General features: G+C 45.5%; 1 protein-coding gene across 1 annotated transcript in view; it reads left to right on the top strand.

Annotated features, from left to right (window-relative positions):
• Positions 1-18017: 18017 nt before the first annotated feature.
• LOC127579213 (scavenger receptor class B member 1-like) overlaps positions 18018-25622 on the top strand; it is a 39852-nt gene continuing 32247 nt past the window's right edge. Inside the window, exons 1-2 of the mRNA XM_052031819.1 lie at positions 18018-18032; positions 23633-23793. Of these exons, the coding sequence (XP_051887779.1) occupies positions 18018-18032; positions 23633-23793 (176 nt within the window). The remainder of the gene's footprint in view (positions 18033-23632; positions 23794-25622) is intronic.

The raw sequence follows: 25622 nt of genomic DNA, 5'->3' as shown, positions 1-25622 counted from the left end.
ATCTGAAGTGAAGCAGGAGTCTGAATTGTGGACCGGGTGTGTGGCCAGAGCTGGGGTTTGGACTGCTTGAATATTTCAGTTGGAACTGTCTCCTCCGATCACAGTCCAGTGGACACAATCTGTCCTTAACTACCATTAATTCTCCATGGATATATCATCTCCATGGCTGAAGAGAGTAGTAGACACAGCCTGGTCCATTGTGGGCACACCCCTCCCCACCACTGACAGCATCTACAGGAGGCGCTGCCTCAAGAAGGTGGCGTCTATCATCAAGGATCCCCACCATCCGGGCCATGCCATCTTCTCGCAGCTACCATCGGGCAGGAGGTACAGAAGACTGAAGTCCCACAACACCAGGTTCAAGAACAGCTACTTCCATTCAACCATTCGATTCTCAAACCAACCTGTGCAACCCTAATCACTACCTCAGTATAGCAACACTATGGACCACCTCTTACACTACTATGGACTTGTCTCTGATTGTGTTTTTTTGCACTATTGTCTTGTTTTTCTTCATTGTCTTGTATAATTTATGTATAATTTATGTTCTGTGTGTTATCTGAATCTATGTGCCTGTGATGCTGCTGCAAGCAAGTTTTTCATTGTACCTGTACATGACAATAAACTCAACTTGACTCGTTGCTGGTGCAGACACAGTGGGCCAAAGGCCCATTCCTGTGCTGTATATTCTAATTATTAACTTCTATCAGGACTCCCCTCAGCCTCTGACACTCCAGGGAAAACAAGCCCAGCCTAACCAACCTTTTCCCACAGCTAAAGTCCTCCAATCCAGGCAACATCCAGGCTAATCTCCTCTGCACTCTCTCCACTGCACCCACATCCTTCGCATAGTGTGGTGACCAGAACTGCACACAGTGCTCCAAGTGCGGTCTAACCAGTGCTTTGTAAAGTTGCAGCATAAAGTCCTAACTTTTATATTCTATGCCCTGACCTACAAAAGAAGCATGCCACACATTGCCTTCACCATCCTACTGACTTGTGTTGCCAATTTCAGTGAACTGTGGAGTTGGACCCCGAGATACATACATAGCATATCATATTCCTAGAACACAGAACAGTGCAGCCCAGGAACAGGCCCTTCAGCCCACAGTGTCTGAACCAAACACCAATCAAACTAAATCTCTTCTGCCTGCACATGATCCATAATCCCTCCATTCCCTGCATGTTCACGTGTCTAACAGTCTCTTAAACGCCACTATCGTATCTGCTTCCTGCACTACCTCTGGCAGCCCGTTTCAGGCACCTACCTCTCTCTGTGTAAAATACTTGCCCCATCTAGGTCTCTCTGTTCATCAACATTCCTTCATGCCCTACCACTTACTGTACATGCCCTACCCCTATTGAATTTTGCCTCACATTTGTCAGATTTAAATTCCATCTGCCAATTCTCCACCCAACTTTCCACCAGTCTATATCCCCCTGTAGACTTAGGCGACCTTCCTCACCATCCACAACACCACCAATTGTCACGTCATCTACAAACTTACTAATCATACCTCCTACATCCACATCCAAGCCATAAACACATACCACAAAAGAGTAGGGGACCCACCACCAGTCCCTGCAGTACACCACTGGTGACAGAATCTGCAAACCTCCTTCCACAACTGGCCTCTGCCTCCTGTTTCCTATTCCTTGCTCACTAACACACCCGTGGAGTGAGCCGTGCCAAATGTATATCACTGAGTGAGAGCCTCTGACCCCACCTCACCCATCACGGGCTCTCCCAATCTTCACCACCTGCTTGCCCCACCTCACTGTCTTCCTGTGCCCCCCCACCCCTCCAATCCCACTGCCATCATCTCTCATTTCCTCCCTACCTCCTGGCCAGCACCACCTCTTTGTCCACCTCTGTCTCTGACTCCAGTCTCCCCGAACGCCCCAGCTGTTGGTGTTTCTGCAGTACTCTGCCTGACTCTGTGTAACTCCAGGAGTGTCTCAGCCAAGTTCAACGTATATTTTGTAAGCTGTTGTGTTAAAACATTTAAATAGATTGTTAGACAAGAATATCCAAAGGTCAGCAGGTAACCTTTACCCAGGTTACATCAGCCTTGTCACGTAGATCCAGAAACGGCCCCGATTACCCAGCACTGGTTCTAAAGTGCATCACAACATCAGTAATTAGTCCAATGACAAAGGGTCATAGTTCTCATTAAATGAGATCTCTTGGCTGCCTTTGGCCACGAGTGGTTCCTTATCAGGAACATAGGGCAGGAAGGACCACTGCTGATAAGTTGACTGGTCTCTGAATGCTGAGGCTGGTTGGATGAATCCTGAGGTCATGTGGTATGCCGGAGGGAGTTGTTGCAAGTTGATTATAGATTTTATGGACCAAAGACTTCTGCCAGCATTGAAATAACTTCCATTAATTACTCAGAAATGTGGCGGTCTGATTTATACTTGTCAATCATTGATTTATGTCCCAATTTCTTTTCTTGAAAGCATTCCTCCGTGACAGATCCTGTGTTGGGACATTCCTCTGGGACCGCTGCAACTTTGGGAGATCTGAACATGAATATTCCCGGACAAAGGACTATCCTCCTCCTCTTGTTGACTGGGGTCCTCCTCGCCGCATTCGGCCTGGTTTTAACCTTCATGATGCCGCTCATTATCCGGGACCAAATCATTAAGGTACAAAACCCAGGGCGTGTTCAGATTCTGCACACTGTTTTGCAGGAGAGAATTCGCTAGTGGTGAGCTTCCTTCCAGTGATTCACAGAGATGTATGAATTACAGCCGCTCAGTTACAATCTCCCTTCCTTCTGTCTATGTGAGAATTCAAGGACTTTCTGATTCTGTATAAAACACAAAATGTCACAAATACTCTGTGGGTGAGGCAGCGTCAATGTGGAGAGAGGGTCAGTGATTATCGATCTGAAACGCTGCCTGTTTCTCTCTCCACAGGTGCTGCCTGAGCTGCTGAGAATTGGGACATTTTCTGTTTTTATTTTGGATTTCCAGCAGCTGCAGTTTTTTGCTTTTAGATTCTTGATGGCAGTTGTGCATCACAACATAAGAGAATATGTGAAAGAATAAGAGAGAGAGAGTGAGAATTGTCAAAGTGAGAGAGACCTTGATGTTTGTGAGGACGGCATACGGCAGGCTGATGTGCTGGGGCATGTCAATGTGAGGAAAGAGGATGTGCTGGAACTTTTGAAAAACATTGGGATAGATGAGTCACGGGGCCAGACGGGATATATCCAAGGTTATAACGGAAAGCGAGGGAAGAGATTGCTGCGCCTTTGGCGACAATCTTTGCATCCTCACTGGCCGCAGGAGTAGTGCCAGATGATTGGAGGGTGGCAAATGTTGTTCCTTTGTTTAAGAAAGGAAGTAGGGATAACCCTGGGAATTACAGACCAGTGAGTCTTACTTCAGTGGTGGGCAAATTACTGGAGAAGATTCTTAGAGACAGGATTTATGAGCATTTAGAGAAGCATAGACTGATAAGGAACAGTCAGTATGGCTTTGTGAGGGGCAGGACGTGAATTATTTGAGGATGTGATAAAGTACATTGATGGAGGTAGAGCAGTGCATATGATGTATATGGATTTTAGTCAGGCGTTTGATAAGGTTCCTCACAGAACCATAGAATCATAGAACAATATAGCACAATACAGGTCCTTCGGCCCACCATGTTGTACCTGCCTCCACCACCACCCCAGGCAGCGCATTCCATGCACCAACCACTCTCTGGGTGAAAAACCCCCCCTCTGATATCTCCCTTGAACTTCCCACCCATTACTTTAAAGCCAGGCCCTCTTGTATTGAGCATTGGTGCCCTGGGAAAGAGGCACTGGCTGTCCACTCTATCTATTCCTCTTAATATTTTGTATACCTCTATCATGTCTCCCCTCATCCACCTTCTCTCCAAAGAGTAAAGCCCTAGCTCCCTTAAGTCTCTCCTCATAATCCATACTCTCTAATCCAGGCAGCATCCTGGTAAATCTCCTCTGCACCCTTTCCAATGCTTCCACATCCTTCCTATAATGAGGCGACCGGAACTGGACACAGTTCTCCAAGTGTGGTCTAACCAGAGTTTTGTAGAGCTGCATCATTACTTTGTGGCTCTTAAACTCGATCCCGCGATTTATGAAAGCTAACACCCCATAAGCTTTCCTAACTACCCTATCCACCTGTGAGGCAACTTTCAGTGATCTGTGGATATGAACGCCCAGATCCCTCTGCTCCTCCACACTACCCAGTATCCTGCCATTAACCTTGTACTCCGCCTTTGAGTTTGTCCTTCCGAAGTGTACCACCTCACACTTCTCCAGATTGAACTCCATCTGCCACTTCTCAGCCCAGCTCTGCATCCTATCAATATCCCTCATGGAAGGGTTATTCAAAAAGTCAGGAGGCATAGGATCCAGGGAAACTTGCCTGTGGGGATTCAGAAATGGCTGACCCATAGAAGACAAAGGATGGTGGTAGATGGAATGCATTCTGCCTGGAGGTCGGTGACCAATGGTGTTCCGCAAGGAGCTGTTCTGGGACCCCTGTTCTTTGTGATTTTTATAAATGTCTTGGATGAGGATGTGGAAGGGTGGGTTAGTAAGTTTGCTGATGATACAAAGGTTGGTGGTGTTGTGGATAGTGTAGAAGGTTGCTGTAGATTACAACAGGATATTGATAGACTGCAGAGAAGGGCTGAGAAGTGGCAGATGGAGCTCAACCTGGAAAAGTTGAAGTGATACGCTTTGGGAGATCAAATTTGAAGGCAGAATGCAAGGTTAATGGCAGGACTCTTAGCAGTGTGGAGGAACAGAAGGATCTTGGGGTCCACGTCCATAGATCCCTTAAGGTTGCGGCGCAGGTTGATAAGAGTTGTTAAGAAGGCGTATGGAGTGTTGGCCTTCATTAGTTGGGGTACTGAGTTGAAGAGCCATGAGGTGATGTTGCAGCTCTATAGAACTCTGGTTCAACCACACTTGGAGTATTGTGTTCTGTTCTGGTTGCCTCATTATAGGAAGGATGTGGAAGCTTTAGAGAGGAGATTTATCAGGATGCTGCCTGGATTGGAGAGCATGTCTTAAGAGGATGGGTTGAGTGAGCTAGGGCTTTTCTCTTTGGAGAGAAGGAGAATGAGAGGTGACTTGATAGAGGTGTACAAGATGATAAGAGGCATAGATCGAGTGGACAGTCAGAGACTTTTTCCCAGGGCAAAAATGGTTAACACAGGGGGGCATAATTTTAAGGTGATTGATCTTAAGGATATAAGGGGGATGTCAGAGGTAAGACTTTTCCACAGAGAGTGGTGGGTGTGTGGAACGCACTGCCAGCAGAGGTTGTGGGGGCAGATACATTAGGGACATTTAAGAGACTCTTGGATAGACACATGAATGATAGAGAAATTGGGGGCTATGTGGGAGGGAAGGGTTAGATAGATCTTAGAGCAGGATAAAATGTCGTCACAACATTGTGGGCCAAAGGGCCTGTACTGTGCTGTAATGTTCTATGTTCTAACAAGAAACAGAAGCAGGAGGCCATTTAGCCCTTTGTGCCTGCTCTGCTATTCAACAAGATCATAGAACCATAGAACCATAGAACAATACAGCACAATACAGGCCCTTTGGCCCACAATGTTGTGCCACCCTTCAAACCACACCTAAGACTATCTAACCCCTTCCTCCCACATATCCCTCTAACTTAAATTCCTCCATATGCTTATCTAACAATCTCTTGAACTTGACCAACGTATCAGCCTCCACCACCACCCCAGGCAGCGCATTCCAGGCACCAACCACTCTCTGGGTGAAAAACCTCCCTCTGACATCTCCCTTGATCTTCCCACCCATTACCTTAAAGCCATGTCCTCTTGTTTTGGGTATTGGTGCCCTGGGAAAGAGGCGCTGGCTGTCCACTCTATTTATTCCTCTCAATATCTTGTATACCTTTATCATGTCTCCCCTCATCCTCCTTCTCTCCAATGAGAACAGCCCTAGCTCCTTTAGTCTCTCCTCATAATCCATACTCTCTAATCCAGGCAGCATCCTGGTAAATCTCCTCTGCACCCTTTCCAACGCCTCCACATCCTTCCTATAATGAGGCGACCAGAACTGGACACAGTACTCTAAGTGTGGCCTAACCAGAGGTTTGTAAAGCTGCATCTCACGGCTCTTAAACTCGATCCCATGACTTATGAAAGCTAACATCCCATAAGCTTTCTTAACTACCCTATCTACCTGTGAGGTGACTTTCAGTGATCTGTGGATAAGAACCCCCAGATCCCTCTGCTCCTCTACACTGCCCAGAATCCTGCCATTTACCTTGTACTCTGCCTTGGAGTTTGTCCTTCCAAAGTGTACTACCTCACACTTCTCCAGATTGAACTCCATCTGCCACTTGTCAGCCCAGCTCTGCATCCTATCAATATCCCTTTGTAAGCTTTGACAGCCCTCCACGCTATCCACAACACCACCGATCTTTGTGTCATCTGCAAACTTGCTAACCCACCCTTCCACCCCCTCATCTAAGTCATTAATAAATATCACAAAAAGTAGAGGTCCCAGAACCGATCCCTGCAGGACACCACTAGTCACAGCCCTCCAATCTGAATGCACTCCCTCCACCACAACCCTCTGCTTTCTACAGGCAAGCCAATTCTGAATCCACACTGCCAAGCCTCCCTGGATCCCTTGGCCTCTGACCTTCTGCAGAAGCCTACCATGCGGAACCTTATCAAACACCTTACTAAAATCCATGTAGACCACTTCCACTGGCTGTTGCAGAGTAGGCATAATGGATATATTTCCAGTTGGCAGTGTGTAGCGTGCCATAGGGATTGGTGTCTGCACCTCAGCGTTTTACAGCTGATATCAATGACCTGGATAAGGCACCAAAGGTACGACTGCCAAACTTGCTGATGACACAAGTAGGTAAGTTGTAAAGAGAACATAATGACCCTACAAAGGGATAGAGGTAAGACATGTCCAGGGGCAGAAATCCAGCAAATGGAGGAAAATGTGGGAAATTCTGAAATTGTCCATTTAGGCAAGTATTATCTAAATGGTGGAAATTAACTTGGACGAGGACAAAGTGTTGCATTTTGGGAAGTTAAACCAGGGCAGGACTTACACAGTAAATGGCAGGGCCCTGGAGAGCGTTATAGAACTGAGAACTCGAGGTATAAGTACATAGTTCCCCGGAAGCAGATACAACGGCAATGTTTAAGAGGTATTTAGACAGACACATGAACAGGCAGGGAATGGAGGGATATAGACCATGTGCAGGCAGATGTGCAGGTTAGATTGGCATCATGGTCAGCATGGGCATGGTGGGCTGAAGGGCCTGTTCCTTGTGCTGTGTTTCTACGTTACGGATTACCCAGGCTTGAGGGGCCAGGTGGTCTCCTTCCGTTACTTTGTGTGTTCATTTATGTGCCTGCATGTCCCTGTACTAACTCCAGATCCTACAATTCCCTTAAAATCTGAAAATAAACGCTCCATGAGGAAAGTATTGTGCAGAACAGTCAGCCTTAGGGGTGGAAGAGCTTCAGACAGTAATTGGTAATTGGAATTGCTATTGGTTTATTATTGTCGCATTTACAGTGAAAAACTTTGTTGGCGTGCCATCCAGACAGATCAGTACATCGAGGGAGTCCAAGGAAAAACAATAGCAGGATGTAGAATATAGTGTTACAGTTACAGAGAAGGTTCAGCGCAGATGTGTCACGACGTTATTAAAAGGCAGAGTGACCTTGAGGATCTGGTCCAGCTCCTACTCCACTTTTTATTGTTCTTGTCCACAAAGTGATCCAGAATCTGCAGAGACACACACGAGACTTCAGATGCTGGAACCTGGAGCAAAAAATAAACTGCTGGAAGAAATCAGAGGGTCGAGCAGCATCTGTGGAGCCAAAAGGGGTGGTGGATGTTTTGGGTTGAGACCCTGCATCAGAATCAGTGTCCCAGTGCTCCCAAAAATGAAAGGTTGGATGCACTTGTTTCCAGCCTGAGGTGCACAGAGTCATGTTTTATCCAGAACTGAAGCAATTACGAGGATCTTTAGCTCCAGATAGTTCCCTGTTCATCAAACACCTAATCCTGATTCCCCAACCCATGATACCCTAACCACCCCACTCCCCCACCAAACCTAGATTCCCTTGATCTTCCATTCACCACGCTTCTCTGGTTCACCCCCACACTCCTGCTCTCACTGTGTCCCTCAGAAGCCCTCTCTACCCAGAGAGACATCAACACCCTGGTCCATCTCCCAGCCCACCACCATATCCTATCCTCCACTGCTACAGAACTTTCATCCACACAAGGTGCCAGGAGACACCTAACTGGAGAAAGTGAACAGGGAATCTATTGAACACAAGACCTGGATGAGCTGGAGCTGCAAGATGACACAGGGCTGTCAAATGCACCTGGAATACCTTGCCTCCCGGTCACAGATGTAAAGTAATAAAATCAAAATGCTGAAAAAGAAACTGGTCCCAATGATGACAGCCATGAAACTAAGAGTAGCTGCAGAACAGGGGGAGAGAGAGCAGCCAGAGGCCATGGTGCACATTGGTAGCAATGACATAGATAGAAAAAGGAATGAGGTCCTGTGGAGCGAGTACAGGGAGGTGGACAGATGGTTAAAAAGCAGGACTCGAGGGCTTTAATCTCTGGACCACTCCTGGTGCCACTTGCTAGTGAGGATAAGAATAGGAGGACAGGGCAGATAATGTGTGGCTAAGCAGCTGGTGCAATTGTGGCTGCTTCAAGGTTTGATAAGGAAATAAAAGAAAACATATGGCAGGTATAGGCAACTGAGATGGAGGGAATTGAGGGAATATCGAGTGTGTAGGAGAGAAGTTCAGAAAGAAATTAGAAGGGCAAAAAGGGACCACAAAAATACTTTGGAAAGTAAGATGACAATGAATGCCAAGACAGAATGTCAGTATATCAGGAAGAGCAGGGCAGCCAGGGAAAGAGTGGGTCCCCTTAGGGACCAAAGGGGTTATCTTTATGTGGAACCAGGGGATCTGGGTGAGGTCCTAAATGAATACTTCTCATCTGTATTCACCAATGGGAAGGATGTGAAAGATAGTGAGTTCAGGGAGGGGTGTGTGGATAATCTGGAGCAGGTCAGTATTAAGAAGGAGGAGGTGTTGGATGCCTTGGGATGCATTAGGGTTGATAAATAGCTAGAGCCAAATGAAATCTATCCCTGCTTACTATGGGAAGCCAGGGAGGAGATAGCTGGGTCCATGACAGAGATTTTTGCATCTTCATTAGCCACAGGTGAGGTGCCAGAAGACTGGAGGACTACTAATAGAGTCCTAGAGTCATAGTCATACTGCATGGATACAAGCCCTTCAGCCCAACTCATCCATGCCAACTGTGTTGCCTAGAGAACTAGTCCCATCTGCTTGTGTTTTGCCCATAGCCCTCTAAACCTCCAAACCTCTCCTCTCCTCTAGATGGCTTTTAAATGTTGCTAATGTTCCTCAGCCACTATTTCTGGAAGCTCATTCCAAATATGCACCATCCTTTGCATGAAGAAACTGCCCCTGATGTCCTTTATTTTGTGCCTTTATTTAAGAAGGGCAGCAGGGAGAAATATTAACTGGGATTGCCTTAGCATAAAAGGCTCAGAGGTCTGCGCAGGTGAACTTTTTGACACAGTATGTAGGTACACCAATGAGGGACTTTATCTTGGGGAATGTGGCCAATTATGTGGAGAGAGTGTCAGTGGGGGGATATTTTAGAGTTAATGGTAAATTGGTAAATTGGTTTATTATTGTCACATGTAGTGAGGTACAGTGAAAAACTTTGTTTTGCATGCCATCCATACAGATCATTTTATCACATCAGTGCATTGAGGTAGCACAAGGGAAAACAATATCAGAATGCAGAATAAAGTGCAGCAGTTACAGAGAATGTGCAGTGCAGGCAGACAATAAGGTGCAAGGCCATAATGAAGTAGATTATGAGGTCAAGATCCCATCTTATTGTAGTAGAGGACCATAAAAACATCTTATAACAGCAGGATAGAAGCTGTCCTTGAGCCTGGTGGTGCATGCTTTCAGGCTTTTGTATCATCTGCCCGATGGGAGGGGGGGAGAAGAGAGAATGTACAGGGTGGGTGAGATCTTTGATTATGGTAGCTGCTTTACCGAGGCAGTGAGAAGTATAACCGAGTCTATGGAGGGGAGGCTGGTTTCCGTGATGTGCTGAGCTGTGTCCACAATTCTCTCACTTTCTTGCAGTCTTGGGCAGAGCAATTGCAATACCAAGCCATGATGTATCCAGATAGGATGCTTTCTATGGTGCATCGATAAAAGTTGGTGAATGTCAAGGGGGACATGCCAAATTTCTTTAGCCTCCTGAGGAAGTAGAGGTGCTGGTGAGCTTTCTTGGCTGTGGCATCTACATGGTTGGACCAGGACAGGCTATTGGTGATGTTCACTCCTAGGAACTTGAATCTCTCAGCCCTCCTGAACTCAGCACCACTGATGTAAACAGGAGCATGTACACCATCCCCTTCCTGAAGTCAATGACCAGCTCTTTTGTTTTGCTGACATTGAGGGAGAAGTTGTTTGTCATGACACCATGCCACTAGGCTCTCTATCTCCTTCAAGTACAATGACTCATTGTTATTTGAGATTTGGCCTACTACAGTGGAGTCATCTGCAAACTTGTAGATAATGACTGTAGCTCTGTATATTTCAGTGGTTATGGAAAAAGGTAGGGCTGGAACAGGAATAGAGGTCTTAAACTGAGGAAAGGTCAATTACATTAAAAAAGTCAGGACATGGCAAAGAGATTCGTAGAGTCATAGAGTTACACAGCACGAAACAGGCCCTTGGAGCCAACTCATCCATGCTGACCAAGATGCTTATCCCACATTAATCCCATTTGCCTGCATTTGGCCCCTATCCCTCTAAACCTTTCCTATCTGTGTATCTGTCCAAATGTCTTTTAAACATTGTAATTGTGCCCACCTCTACCACTTCCTCTGGTAGTTCGTTCCATGCCCCTCAGGTCCCCTTTAAATCTTTTTCCACTCATCTTAAACCTATGCCCTCCAGCTTTAGACACCACTTCCATGGGAAGCAGATACTGGCTGTCTACCCTTTCTATGCATCTTATAATTTTATATACCTCTATCATGTCACCTCTCACCCTCCTGCGCTCCTGAGAAAACGACCTAACTTTGTCCAGCCTCTCCTTGTAGCACACACCCTCTAATCCAGGCAGTATTCTGGTGAACCTCTTCTGCACCCTCTCCAAAGCCTCCACATCGTCCCTGTAATGGGGCAACCAGAACTGCGCACAATACTCCAAAAGTGGCCTGACCAAAGTTGTAAACAGCTGAGACATAACTTCCTGACTTTTATACTTGTGTTGCCACTTTCAGGAAACTGTAGACTTGCACCCCTGGATCCCTCTGTATGTCAGTGCGCCTAAAGGTCCTCCCAAAATCCAACACCTCACACGTACGTATTAAACTTCATCTGCCATTTCTCCACCCAACTTTCCAGCTGATCTATGTCCTGCTGTGTCCTTTGACAACTTCCTCACTGCCCACCACTCCACCAATTTTCATGTCCCCTATGAATTTACTGATCAGACCACTTACATTTTCATCCAGATCATTTATAGAGATCACAGACAAACACTGATCACAAACACTGATCCCTGTGGAACACCACAAAGACTTCAAGTCAGAATAACACCCCTCCACCGCTACCCTCTGTCTTCGCTGACCAAGCCATTTGTGGATCCAATTGACCAGCTCACTGTGGATCTCCTGTGAATTAATCTTAATCTTCTAATCCAGCATACCATGAGGGGCCTTGTCCACATAGACAACATCCACTGCCCTACCGTCATCAATCATCTTCATCACTTCCTCAAAAAACTCAGTCAAATTTGTGAGGCTGGACCTCTGCCACACAAAGCCACGCTGACTTTCCCTAATAAGTCCATGCTTTGCCAAATGTGAGTAAATCCTTTCCCTAAGAATCTTCTCCAGTAATTTCCCAACCACTGATGTGAAGCTCACCAGCCTGTAAGTTCCTGGTTTGTCCCTGTAGTCCTTCTTGAACAAAGAAACAACATTGGCTATTTTCCAGTACTCTGTGACCTCGCCTGTAGCTAAGTAGGGTACAAAGATCTCAGTCAAGGCCCCAGTAATCTCCTCCCTTGCCTCCCTCAGTATCCTGGGATAGATTTCATCAGGCCCTGAGGACATCAACCTTAAAGGGACCCAAAGTGTCCTCCTCCTTAATATCCTGAAACAGGCCCTCAATATCTCTCATCACTCAAGGTTCCCTAATCTTGCCAGCTTTGCCCTTCACTGTAACAGGAACATTCTGTCCCTGAACTCTCCCTGTCTCACTTTTAAAATCCTCCCCTCGCCAGAAATCCCTTTACCTGCAACCAGCCTCTCCCAATCAACTTTTGCCAGTTCCTGTCTGATTGGATTGAAATTTGTCTTCCCTCAATTTTGGACCTTTCCATAACTATCTTTAGACTGATAGAATTATGGCCACTGGCCCTAAAGTGATTCCCCACTGACACACCTTTACTTGCCCAGCCTCATTTCCAAAGAGGAGATCAAATGTTGCCCTTTCTCTGGTAGGGCCATCTACATATTGCTTCAGAAAACTTTCCTAAACACACTTAATAAATTTTGCCCCATTTAATTCCTTAACATTAAGGCAGAGTAGGATAAAACGAGGGAACAGACCCAATGTAGATGGGGAAAAGAGGTCGGCAGGGACATGATTGGCCAAAGGGCCTACTTCTGTGTTGTGCAACTCTCTGAGTCTACAACTTTAAACCTCTTACTCCTTATATTAATCCTATGGTTTGTGGTTATGGATACCTCTGTTTTAGAGAAATATTCACTATAGTTTACTCTTTATATAATTTTGTATATCTCTATCACATCACCCCCAGCCTTCACTCCTCCAAGAAAAACAAACCCAGCTATCCAGTCTCTCCTCATAACTGAACACACTCCATCCCAGGCATCATCTTGGTGAATCTCCTCTGCACCCTCTCCAGGGCAATCACATTCTTTCTATACATAGTGTCCAAAACCACACACAATATTCCAAGTGTGGCCTCACCAATAAAACGCCATCCCATAACTTTCCTATGTCTTTATTCCATGCCCTGGCTCATGAAGGGAAACATTCCATGTGCCTTCTTTACTGCCCCATCTACCTGTGCAGCCACCTTCAAGGCTCTTTGGACGTGTACACCAAGATACCTCTGTTCCTCAATACTTCCCAGGCTCTAGGGACCTACCACTCTTCTCTTCTTTTAATGTCCTAAAATGCAACGCCCCATCCCTGGATTCAATCTAGAGAACCTTCACTGCACTCCCTGTATCACAAGTGTATCCTTCTTCAGGAGACTGTAGCTGCACACAATATTCCAGATGCATTCTCACCAAGACCCTGTATAACTGCAGCGACCCAAAATAGTAACAATTCCTTCATCCCCCACAAATCCTGTTTGACCTGCTGAGTTTCTCCAGCAGATTGTTTGTTGCTCCATATCCCAGCGTCTGCAGTCTCTGGTGTCTCTTGTCTTTTGGGAATGTGGATCTGACTGACTGGAAATGATGTTTTAACTTACTCTGGGGATGGAAATTTGGGAGAGACTGATAGTACAGATGTTCTAAGCTAATGGACAAGTAGAACTGATGTGAGTTGCTTCTCCTGTTTGAAGGTTCCCCCCATCCTCACCTTCTATCCCACCCAGCCTACACATTCTCCATAATCACTGTGAAAGTATTGCCATGAGAGAGATTAATTCAATGTGTTATACAAGGGAGGTAATTAAACTTAGTACCAATAGCAATTGTAACTGCTTTTTTATTTGAATATTGCATAAATTAGCTATCAGTGATGATATGAGCTGTAAAGTGCTGTATAAAGTTTAACGACTCCGAATATTTAGAGTATATCAAACTTTATTACAAACCAACCTTCAAAGGGGTCCAAGTCTAGATTGCTCATTTGATAGTGAAGCTGTGTGGTTGTGCCTGGTTCATTGATACACCCAGAAGTTGATTGAGTGATGGTAACTCTACAGGCAGATCTTGCAGCACATTCTAGCTGGGAACTGGGTGCTGTGATCATGTGGACTGACCACTGTCCCACCTCCCTTGAACACCACAGGTTCCAAGCGACTGAGAATTATTTGGCCAGGCAAGTGCCGAATTCTGGATCTTAATATACTTTAGTCTAAACTGGGCACATTTTACTAAACAATGTGGTATTTTATATCTCCACGAAGTGAGTGAGGATCTGTGGCAACTTCACAAAACAATGAGGTGTCACCAGCCATGTCATACACACATTATTGCTGCAGTACCCCTGCTGCCTACATCTTTATGCCCTGCATTACCAGCACTGCCCATCAATGTCTTCCACCTCCTACTGTGTCCCAGTTCCACCCAGGCTGTTTCCACAACTTCACTTTCTGAAGCAATATCCTTTCTCATTATTGCACTGACATTAGCCTTTACCAACAGTGCCACCTCATCTGATCACCCCACTTTCCTGATGCAGGGTTTTGACCTGAATCGTCAACAATTCCTCTTCCCCCACAGACGCTGCTTGACCACTGAGTTCCTCCAGCAAACTGTTTAATACCACCTCACCTTTTCTTTTTTCTATCCTTCCTAAGTACCAAAATTCCGTAGAATTTCGTCACAGCTTTGATCAGCCTGTGGTCACCTCTGTGAAAGCAATCACCTGGTATCCATTTATGTGTTCCCCCAGCATTCTGTGTGTTGTTCCAGATTTCCAGCATTTGCAGTCTCTTGTGTCTCTGGTCTCCATTTATATCTATTTGCATTGTTAATTCATGTATTTGGATACAGCACCTTTGTGTTTCTCTTTTTAACTTTTTTTGACATTGAACATCTTTATTTTGTACTATAGACCCATTTGTCTCATTGCCATTTCGTCTTCCCCATGGTAAGGACTGGGGTAACATACCAGCATGTACTGAGTATGGTTTATAGATTTGAGTACAAGGGTAAAGATGCCTTGTTCCAGTTAGTGGAGTGGGTGGAATTGGCCAGGGTTCTGAGTCCTGATGCAGGGTTTCGACCCGAAACATCGACAATTCCTTTCGTCCCACAGATGCTGCTCGACCTGCTGAGTTCATCCAGCAGGTTGTTAGTTGGTTAAGGACAATATTAGGTTAAAAGTGAGGTTTCTGGTGTTGTCTGAAAGATAAGATAAGATAAGATAAGATAAGATAAGATAAGATAAGATAAGACATCTTTATTAGTCACATGTACATCGAAACACAGTGAAATGCATCTTTTGCGTAGAGTGTTCTGGGGGCAGACCGCAAGTGTCGCCACTCTTCCGGCACCAACATAGCATGCCCACAACTTCCTAACCTGGACGTCTTTGGAATGTGGGAGGAAACCAGAGCACCTGGAGGAAACCCACGCGGACACGGGGAGAACGTACAAGATTGAGAAGACAGCAGCAAATGACCAGACAGAGAACATAGAAAATGGACTTAAATTAGCAAGAAGTACCAATAAATTTTGAGGGCCTCTAAACTCACGTGAAAAGGGAGATGATAAGAGGACTAGAGCTCCCCCATTCAGCAAGATCTTGGCTGATCACAGCACCACTTCCTTGTACTAATTCCATGTCCCTTTATTCCCTTAACAGCCAAAGCCTATTGATTTCCAGTTGAATATCCTCAGTGATCGAGTTCCCACAGCCCTCCCAGGTAGAGAAATTCAAAGATCTACTGTCCTCTGGATAAAAAGTTCTTCCCAGACCCAAATGGTCATCCCCTAAATTTGAGACTATGACCCAGGGTTCTTCCCTGCTTCTCCCTGACCATCCCTGTAGGAATTTTGTACCTTTCAATGAGATCAACTGTCATTCTTCTGAATTTAGGAGTATAGGCCCAGTTTGCTTAATCTTTCCTTAAAGGACAACCCACTCTCCCATCCAGGAGTCAATCAGGTGAGCCCTCATTTACTCCCTCTGCTTCAAGTATATCCTTCCTTGGGTAGGAAGAACAAACACAAACACCATTCCAGGTGTGGTCTCACCACGGATGGTATGAATCCAGTGTTTCTAGATCCTCTGCAATAAAGGCCAATGTATCATTTATTTTCCTAATTGCTTTACATTTGGTTTTAGGATCTAGACAGTGCCACTGAGACCAGCATTTATTGCCCATCCCGAATTGTCCTTCAACAAGTACTGGGGAGCCATCTTCTTGAGCTGTGAAGGCCTCCTGGTGAAGATCTCCCAGAGTGTTTTTGGGTCAGGGATTCCAGTGTTTAGACGTGGAGATGATGAAGGACCAGTGATGTAGTCCCAGGTTGGGATGATATGTGAGCTAGAACATAGAACATAGAACAGTACAGCACTGAACAGGCCCTTTGGCCCACAATGTTGTGCCGACATAGCTAATCCCTCCTACCTACAGAATGCCCATATCCCTCTATTTTTGTCTAATTCATGTGCTCATCCAAGCCCCTCTTAAAAGCCCCCAATGAATTTGCCTCCACCACCCTATCAGGCAACGCATTCCAGGCATCCACCACTCTGAGTAAAAAACTTACCCCTCATGTCTCTTCTGAACCTACCCCCTCTCACCTTAAATGTATGCCCTCTGGTATTGGATCGCTCAATAATGGGAAAAAGATATTGCTTGTCCACCCTATCTATGCCCCTCATAATTTTATACACTTCCAATAGATCACCCCTCAGCCTCTGCCGCTCCAGAGAAAAGAGCCCAAGTTTGTCCAGCCTCTCCTGATAGTACATGCCCTCTAATCCAGGCAGCATCCTGGTAAACCTCCTCTGCACCCTCTCTAAAGCCGCAACATCCTTCCTATAGTGAGGTGACCAGAATTGCACGCAATACTCTAAATACGGCCCAACCCAAGTTCTATAGAGATGCATCATAACTTCTTGACTCCTATACTTAGTACTTCGATTAATGAAAGCAAGCATTCCATAAGCCTTCTTAACCACCCAATCTACCTGTGTAGCCACTTTTAATGAGCCATGGACTTGCACCCCAAGGTCTCTCTGCTCTTCAACACTCTTAAGGGTCATGCACTTAAGAGTGTACTGCCTCTTGACATTAGTCCTACCAAGATGCAACACCTCACAGTTATCCAGGTTAAACTCCATCTGCCATTTCTCTGCCCACATCTGCAACTGTTCTATATCACGCTGTACCCATCACCAATCTTCTACACTATTCACTACTCCACCAATCTTGGTATCGTCTGCAAACTTACCAACCCATCCATTAAACATACTCATCCAGGTCATTTATGTACATCACAAACAGCAGAGGACCCAGTACTGATCCTTGTGGAACACCACTACTCACAGGCCTCCAGCCTGAATAAGTCCCTTCAACCACCACCCTTTGTCTTCTATGGGCAAGCCAGTTCTGGATCCACACAGCCAATTCTCCACTGATCCCATGCATCTGAATTTTCTTGATTAATGGATTCTGTGGGACCTTGTCAAATGCCTTACTGAAGTCCATATAGATGACATCCACAGCTCTACCTTTATCAGTCTCTTGTTACATTATCAAAAAACTCAACCAGGTTAGTAAGACACGACTTGCCCCGTGCAAAGCCATGCTGGCTTTCCCTAATCAAGCCATTGGATTCCAGATGCTCGTATATCCTATCTCTTAGAATTTTCTCCAGCAATTTCCCCTCAACTGTATTGAGACTCGCCTGTCTATAGTTCCCCGGATTTTCCCTTGCTCCTTTCTTAAATAGAGGAAAAACATTAGCCACTCGCCAGTCCTCCGGGACCTCACCCATGGTCAAAGAGGACACAAAGATACTGGTCAAGGCCCCAGCAATTTCCTCTCTCGCCTCCCTCAGTAACATGGGGTATATCCCATCGGGCCCCGGGGACATCCACCTTAATACTGTTTTGGAGACCTAACACTACCTCCTCCTTGACCTCTAAATTCCCTAACATGTTTCTGCCCTCAGTTCCAATGTCTACATCCTGTATGGCCCTTACCTGGGTAAATACTGAAGAGAAATACTCATTCAGAACCTCACCCACGTGCTCTGCATCCAAACATGGATTCCCTTCTTTATCCTGAAGTGGTCCTACCCTTTCCTTTGTTATCCTCTTATTCCTTATGTAGGTATAGAATGCCTTTGGATTCTCCTTAATCCTACTTGCTATGGACTTTTCATGGCCCCTCCTGGTTTTCCTAATTCCTTTCTTGAGTTCATTTCTAGCTTCTCTATAGTCATCACGTGCTCTGTCTGATCCTAACTTCAGAAGCTCTACATACTTGTCCTTTTTCTTCATGACTAAGTTCATCACTTCTCTGGACATCCAAGGTCCCCTTATTTTCCCATTCATCCTTCTTTCTAACCGGGACATAGCTATCCTGTACTCTGTGTATTTGATCCTTAAACACTTTCCACATGCTCAACGTGGACTTGCCAGCAAAAAGCTTTTTCCCAGTTTACTCCACCTAGTTCCTGCTTTATGCCTTCATAATTAGCCCTGCTCCAATTTAAAACCCTCCTGCTAGCCCCATACCTATCCTTATCTACAGCTATCCTGAAAGTTAATGAGCTGTGGTCACTGTTCCCCAATTGCTCACCCACTGATAGGTGAGTCACCTGGCTACGCTCATTACCCAGCACTAGGTCCAGAATAGCCTCTCCTCTTGTGGACTGTCAACATATTGATTTAAGAATCCCTCCTGGATACACCTAATAAATTCTGCCCTATCTAACCACCTTGCACTTAAAAGGTCCCAATTTATATTTGGGAAGTTGAAGTCTCCCATAACCACAACCCTGTAATTTTTACACATTTCCTGAGTCTGTTTGCATATCCATTCCTCAATGTTCCAGTTGCAATTGGAAGGTCTATAGTCCACCCCCGAGAGAGTGATTGCACCCTTCCTATTCCTGAGTTCTACCCATATAGACTCTGTGTCCGAGCCCTCCATTATGCCTCCCTGGTGTGCAGCTGATATATGATCTCTAATTAGTATTGCAATTCCTCCCCCTCTTTTACCCCCCCCCCCTCTATTCTTCCTAAAATTTCGAAACCCTGGTACATCGATCACCCGTTCCTATCCCTTCCTCAACCAAGTTTCTGTAATGGCCACAACATCATATCATCATTAACTGTATGTTAATTTCCAATGGTTCTTGTACAAGTCCACAGAGGTCCTCCTGACACCAACATTTTTCCATCTTTCCACCATCTAAAAAGTACTCTGCCCTTCTATTTTTGAGTTAGGTGGAATACCTTGTATCTTCCTTATAACAGAGAGAAAAGAGAAATAAATGAATGTTCCCTAAAGCCTGATACATGGCAAACAATGTCATCACGTCTGTGCCAGACATTGGCCATATTCAACAAGAGAAACACTAAGAACCTACCTTTGATGTTCAATGGCATTACCATTACCAAGTTTCCCACCATCAATAGCCTCAGGGTCACCATTGACCAGAAGCTCCACTGGCCTAGTCACATAAATATTGTGGCTAGAAGAGAAGGTCAGAGGCTGGGTATCCTTTGGTGAGTGACTCACCTTGAACCTTCCCACCATTCCAAGGGCACCAGTCAGAACATCTACCTATCTGAATGAGTGAAGCTCAACACCATCTAGAACAAAGCAACTTTTTCATCTGATACCCCATGAACCACCGTAAACATTGACTCTCTACACCACTGGCTGTAGTGTGCAGCCTTCACTGCAGGTACTTAACTCAACTACTCAGACAGCATCTGAAAACCCATAACCTCTACCACAACAAAGGAGAAGGATAGCAGACATGCGAGGTCACCACTCCTGTAGGATCCATACCATCCTGTCTGGGAAACCTATATCATTGGTCCTTCATTATCTGTGAAACTCACTGCTCCACAGGCCTGGGAGAGAACCTTGTGCAGCAGTTTGTAGCAACTGCAGCAGTTCAAGAAGGCAGCTCACCACCATCTTATCAAAAACAATAAAGGATGGGCAATAAATGCTGGCCTGGCTAGCAATGCCCAGACCTCAAGAATGAATACATTTTTAAAATACGACAGGGAAAACTATTTTGGAGAATAAAGAAATGACTGAGACATTAAAAATCAGTGTCTGTCTTCAACATGAAGGCATAATAAATGCAACAAAAGTGGTGGGGAAACAAAACCCTAAAGAGAATGAGGAACTATGTCATGTCTTACAAACTTGATTATTTTCTGTCAGAAACAGAAGGGGAGCGATCACTCTATTGGGAGTATTCTGCAGATCCCCCAATAGCAGCAGAGACGCTGAGGAGCAGATCAGGAGGCAGATTTTGGAGAGGCGCAAAAATAACATGGTTGTTGTCATGGGTGATTTCAACTTCCCTAATATTGATTGGCACCTCTTTAGTATAAAAGGGATAGATGGGACGGAGTTTGTTCGGAGTGCACAGGAAGGATTTCTGACACAGTATGTGGACAGGCTGATTAGAGGAGAAGCCATACTGGACCTGGTACCAGACAATGAGCCTAATCAGGTTTCAGATCTCTCGGTGGGAGATCATTTTGGAGACAGTGACCATAACTCCTTGACCTTTACCTTAGCCTTGGAGAGGGATAGGAGCAGGTGATATGGGAAAGTACTTAACTGGGGGAAAGGGAATTATGATGCTACTAGGCAGGAACTTGTATGCGTAAATTGGGAATAGATGTTCTTAGTGAAGTGCACAGCGGAAATGTGAAGGTTGTTTGAGGAATACTTGCATGGGGCTCTGGATAAGTTTGTCCCACTGATGCAGGGTAAGGATAGTAGAGTGAAGGAACTGTAATTGACACGAGATGTAGAATATCTTGTCAAGAGGAAGAAAGAAGCTTACCTAAGGTTTAGAAAGCATGGATCAGACAGTGCTCTGGTGAGTTACAAGGTAGCCAAGAGGGAACTTAAGAATGGACTTAGGAGAACTAGAAGGGGGCATGAGAAGTCCTTGACAGGTAGGATCAAGGAAAACCCCAAGGCGTATGGAGTGTTGGCCTTCATTAGTCAGGGTATTGAGTTCAAGAGCCGCGAGGTGATGTTGCAGCTCTATAGAACTCTGGTCAGACCACACTTGGAGTATTGTGTTCAGTTCTGGTCGCCTCATTATAGAAAGGATGTGTAAGCTTTAGAGAGGGTGCAGAGGAGATTTACCAGGATATTTCCTGGATTGGAGAGCATATCTTATGAGGAAAGGTTGAGTGCGCTAGGGCTTTTCTCTTTGGAGAGAAGGAGGATGAGAGGTGACTTGATAGAGGTGTACAAGATGATAAGAGGCGCAGATCAAGTAGACAGTCAGAGGCTTTTTCCCAGGGCTACAATGGCTAACACGAGGGCCCATAATTTTAAGGTGATTGGAGGAAGGTATAAGGGGGATGTCAGGGGCAAGTTTTTTACACAGAGTGGTGGGTGCGTGGAACACACTGCCAGCAGAAGTTGTGGGGGCAGATACATTAGGGACATTTAAGAGACTCTTAGATAGACACATGAATGATAGAGAAATAGGGGGCTATGTGGGAGAGAAGGGTTAGTTAGATCTTAGAGCAGGATAAAATGTCGTCACAACAATGTGGGCCGAAAGGCCTGTTCTGTGCTGTAGTGTTCTATGTTCTATATTAACACCTGAGAAATTCCCTGGGTCTGACCCCTGCACCCCATGGTCCTGAAGGAGATGGCTACAGAGACACCAGCAGCAAAAGCACTGTAATTAGTCCACTAGGCTGGCATCTACCATGGCTACAGACACCTAGGAAATCAGAATACATTCTGGAAGAGGTAACAAGACTCTCGTGTTTGACAAATCCGAGATTTCTGTTGACTTACCTCGCAGGTGGTTGAGGGAGACCAGTAGATGTATATCTAAATTTTCAAAAGGCATTTGAAAAGGTGCCACACAGAAATCGCTGTATAAAGTAAAGGCTAATGGCGCTGGGAGTCACACATGGAATTGAGGGAGGAAGGTTAAGCAAAAGAAATGGAGTAGGAATAACAAGGTCACTTTCAATTAGCAGATGGTTACTGCTGGGCCCCACAGTCAACAGCCCTGTGTAACAGTTCACGTTACTGCTGGGCCCCAGGGTGAACAGCCCTGTGTAACGGTTCACGTTACTGCTGGGTCCCAGAGTGAACAGCCCTGTGTAATGGTTCACGTTACTGCTGGGCCCCAGAGTGAACAGCCCTGTGTAATGGTTCACGTTACTGCTGGGCCCCAGGGTGAACAGCCCTGTGTAACGGTTCACGTTACTGCTGGGCCCCAGGGTGAACAGACCTGTGTAACGGTTCACGTTACTGCTGGGCCCCAGAGTGAACAGCCCTGTGTAATGGTTCACGTTACTGCTGGGCCCCAGAGTGAACAGCCCTGTGTAATGGTTCACGTTACTGCTGGGCCCCAGGGTGAACAGCCCTGTGTAACGGTTCACGTTACTGCTGGGCCCCAGGGTGAACAGCCCTGTGTAACGGTTCACGTTACTGCTGGGCCCCAGAGTGAACAGCCCTGTGTAATGGTTCACGTTACTGCTGGGCCCCAGGGTGAACAGCCCTGTGTAACGGTTCACGTTACTGCTGGGCCCCAGGGTGAACAGACCTGTGTAACGGTTCACGTTACTGCTGGGCCCCAGGGTGAACAGACCTGTGTAATGGTTCACGTTACTGCTGGGCCCCAGGGTGAACAGACCAAGCTGTCAGCATTTCACAAGTGACTTGGATGAAAAGACAGTGTGAAGCATTCAAGCATGCAAATGATATAAAGCTGTGTGGGAAGTGAGGTGTGAGGTGAATGCACAGAATGCCATAGGATAGAGACAAACTGAATGAGTGGGTTAGAGGCTGGAGGTGGATATAATGCAGGAAATGTGAAGTAACTTTGGTGAGAAGAACTGAAAAAGGGAACGTTTTTTAAATGGTGACAAACTGACGCATGGCATATAGCTCTCAATGCACTGGGTTATGAGATGCAGGAACATACAGAAGCTAACAGGAAGGCAAATGGCATTCTGGCCTTTAAGACGAGGGAATTGGACACAAAAGTAAGGAAGGCTTGCTCTGATTTTACAGTGCAGTTTTGACTCTTGAGAAGGATATATTATCACTGGAGTCATACAGTGCAGGCTCACTGGTTGGTTTCTGGAATAAGGGATCTGTCCCATGAGGAGGGAGATTGAATGAGATTGGCCTTGACTCTCATCCTTTTGGAAGAATGGAGGTGATGTCATCAAGACAGATGATTCTGAGAGGGATTGACAGGGCAAAGGCCCAGAGGCTGTTTCTACAGACTGAGCCGGGCTGAGATGAGGAGATGATTCTTTACTCAGATTGGGGTAAATCTTTGGACTTCTCTACCATAGTTATTGAATCAACTCAAGCTGAGGTTGATTGACTTTTGCAAGGTCAGGAAAGTGGTCGTGGCTCAGATCATCAGCTGTGATCTTCTGATGGTGCCAATGGCTCAAAAGCCACGTGATCTTGTTCCTGCTCATGACTTCAGTTTTCTAATGTTCTAGTGACACAGCTGGTGCAGTCTGTGAGCAAAGCATGGATCCACGTCGCAGTGGCTTGCTTTCATTTTGTAATTCCTGTGTTAATCTGTGGTTTGTTTTTGGATCTAGAACGTTCAAATCAACCCCAGAAATGGTTTTGCCTATTCAGTCTGGAGGGATGTTCCTGTCCCTTTCTACATGTCTGTATATTTCTTTCATATTGTGAATCCAGACGCAATTATCCGTGGAGAGAAGCCAGTTGTTGCACAGCGAGGACCCTATGTTTACAGGTACCTGCTCTCATTTAGCAAATACTCCTAAATGTCATGTCCCAGGAATTTGTGGTTGCTCTAATCATTGTGCCATCAGTGTGAACACAGAAATGGTACAAAATGCAACAGGTAATTGAATATCAAGGAATATTCTGCACTTGGAACAGTGGAAGTGCAGAACACAACCCAGAAGATCACCTCTTGTTCTTCCAAAGGTCAGTTTCACTCCCTTTCACCTCCTCCTGCTACAAATCTCTCAACCCCTGAGTCTGCACCGCACTGACTCCAAGGCTAGCGTATCCTTTCTTAGGGACAGAGCCTAAGATGCACAGAGTGCAGAAAATGGATCTCACCAAAGTGCCGTAAAACGTGAGCAAGTTCTCCTTGTTTTTGTACTCCAACCCCTCACAGTAAAGGCTCAAATACCAGGACCAAACAGAACCCAACAAATACACACACTTTTATTCCTATTCTTTGTTTTCCATCTGTTGTCCAATCCTCAATCTGGTTTATTACCCCCAACATCATATTCTCTATTGATGTTTAATAATCCTTGATGTGGCACCATACGGAAGGCCTGTACTCTCAGTACACCATAACAACTGCCTCTCCATTACCTATTTTACTAGTCACAATCTCAAAAATTCCAACTGATCTTTCAAACGTGATTTCCCGTTCACAAATCAACCATGTCTCTGCCTGATCCTGGCATTATTTTCCAAATTCCTTTATAATAGATTCAAGCATTTTTTCCTATTCTGATGTCAGCCCCACTGCATTCTCTCTCCCTCTTTCCTTAAATAGTGTGTCCACACTTGCCACTCTCCAATCTCCAGGATCCATCCAGAATCATTGGAATTTCAATGGTAATAGCTATCTCAACAGCCACCTCTTTCAAAAATTCCAGGAAGTAGATCATCATATCCTTGAGATTTTCAATCTCAATATCTTCTCTAGTAGTGCCTCTTTACTAATACGTTCTTGTTAGCACTGAATCCTTCGTTCTCCAGCATTACTGGAAGTTTCTTTGCATCGTCCAGCAAGACAGATCAATTATTTGTTTAACTCATTCACCATTTTTTGTTCCCTGTTGCTATCTAAAAGGACCCAGATTTGGATCATTATTCCCTTCCTTTACCTACAGAGTCGTACAGCATGGGACCAGCCCCTTCAGCCTTCTGTGTCCAAGTACCCACCACACGGATCCCATTTTCCTCCTGCAAGCCCATCAACTCCCACCTCCACCCACTGCAACTCTCCTGCATCCCACTTACACCAGGGGCAACTTACAATAACCAACTAACCAGCATGTCCTTGGGATGTGGGAGGAAACCTGAGCACCCGGAGGAAACCCACATGGTCATGGGGAGAATGTACAAGCTCCACATGGACAACATGCGGGATCAGGATTGAACTCAGGCAGCTGGAGCTGTGAGACAGCAGCATTGACTACGGCAGTTTGTTTGTATGTTTCTCACTAATTGAATAGAAACACCGAGTTGTACAGCACAGAAACAGGCCCTTTGGTCCACTGTGTCCATGCTGACCCAACTACATTAATTCCATTTCCCTGCATTAGGTCCATATCCTGCTCTACCATGCCCCTTTAGGTGTCTGTCTAAATGCTTCTTATATACATTGATTGTATCGGAATCCACCACCTCCTCTGGCAGTGAGTTCCAGATATCAACCACTCTCTGTGTAAAAAACTTACCCCTCAGACCCCTTGTAAAACTCCTTCCTCTCGGCTTAATTCTACACCTTCTTGTATTGGTATTGGTTTATTATTGTCACTTGTACCAAGGTACAGTGAAAAACTAGTCTTGCATACCGATCGTACAGGTAAT

This window comes from Pristis pectinata, chromosome 17, assembly GCF_009764475.1.
Source record: "Pristis pectinata isolate sPriPec2 chromosome 17, sPriPec2.1.pri, whole genome shotgun sequence".
NCBI lineage: Eukaryota > Metazoa > Chordata > Chondrichthyes > Rhinopristiformes > Pristidae > Pristis > Pristis pectinata.
Note: the sequence above shows the minus strand (reverse complement) of the source record. Positions and strands in the feature narration are given on the sequence as shown.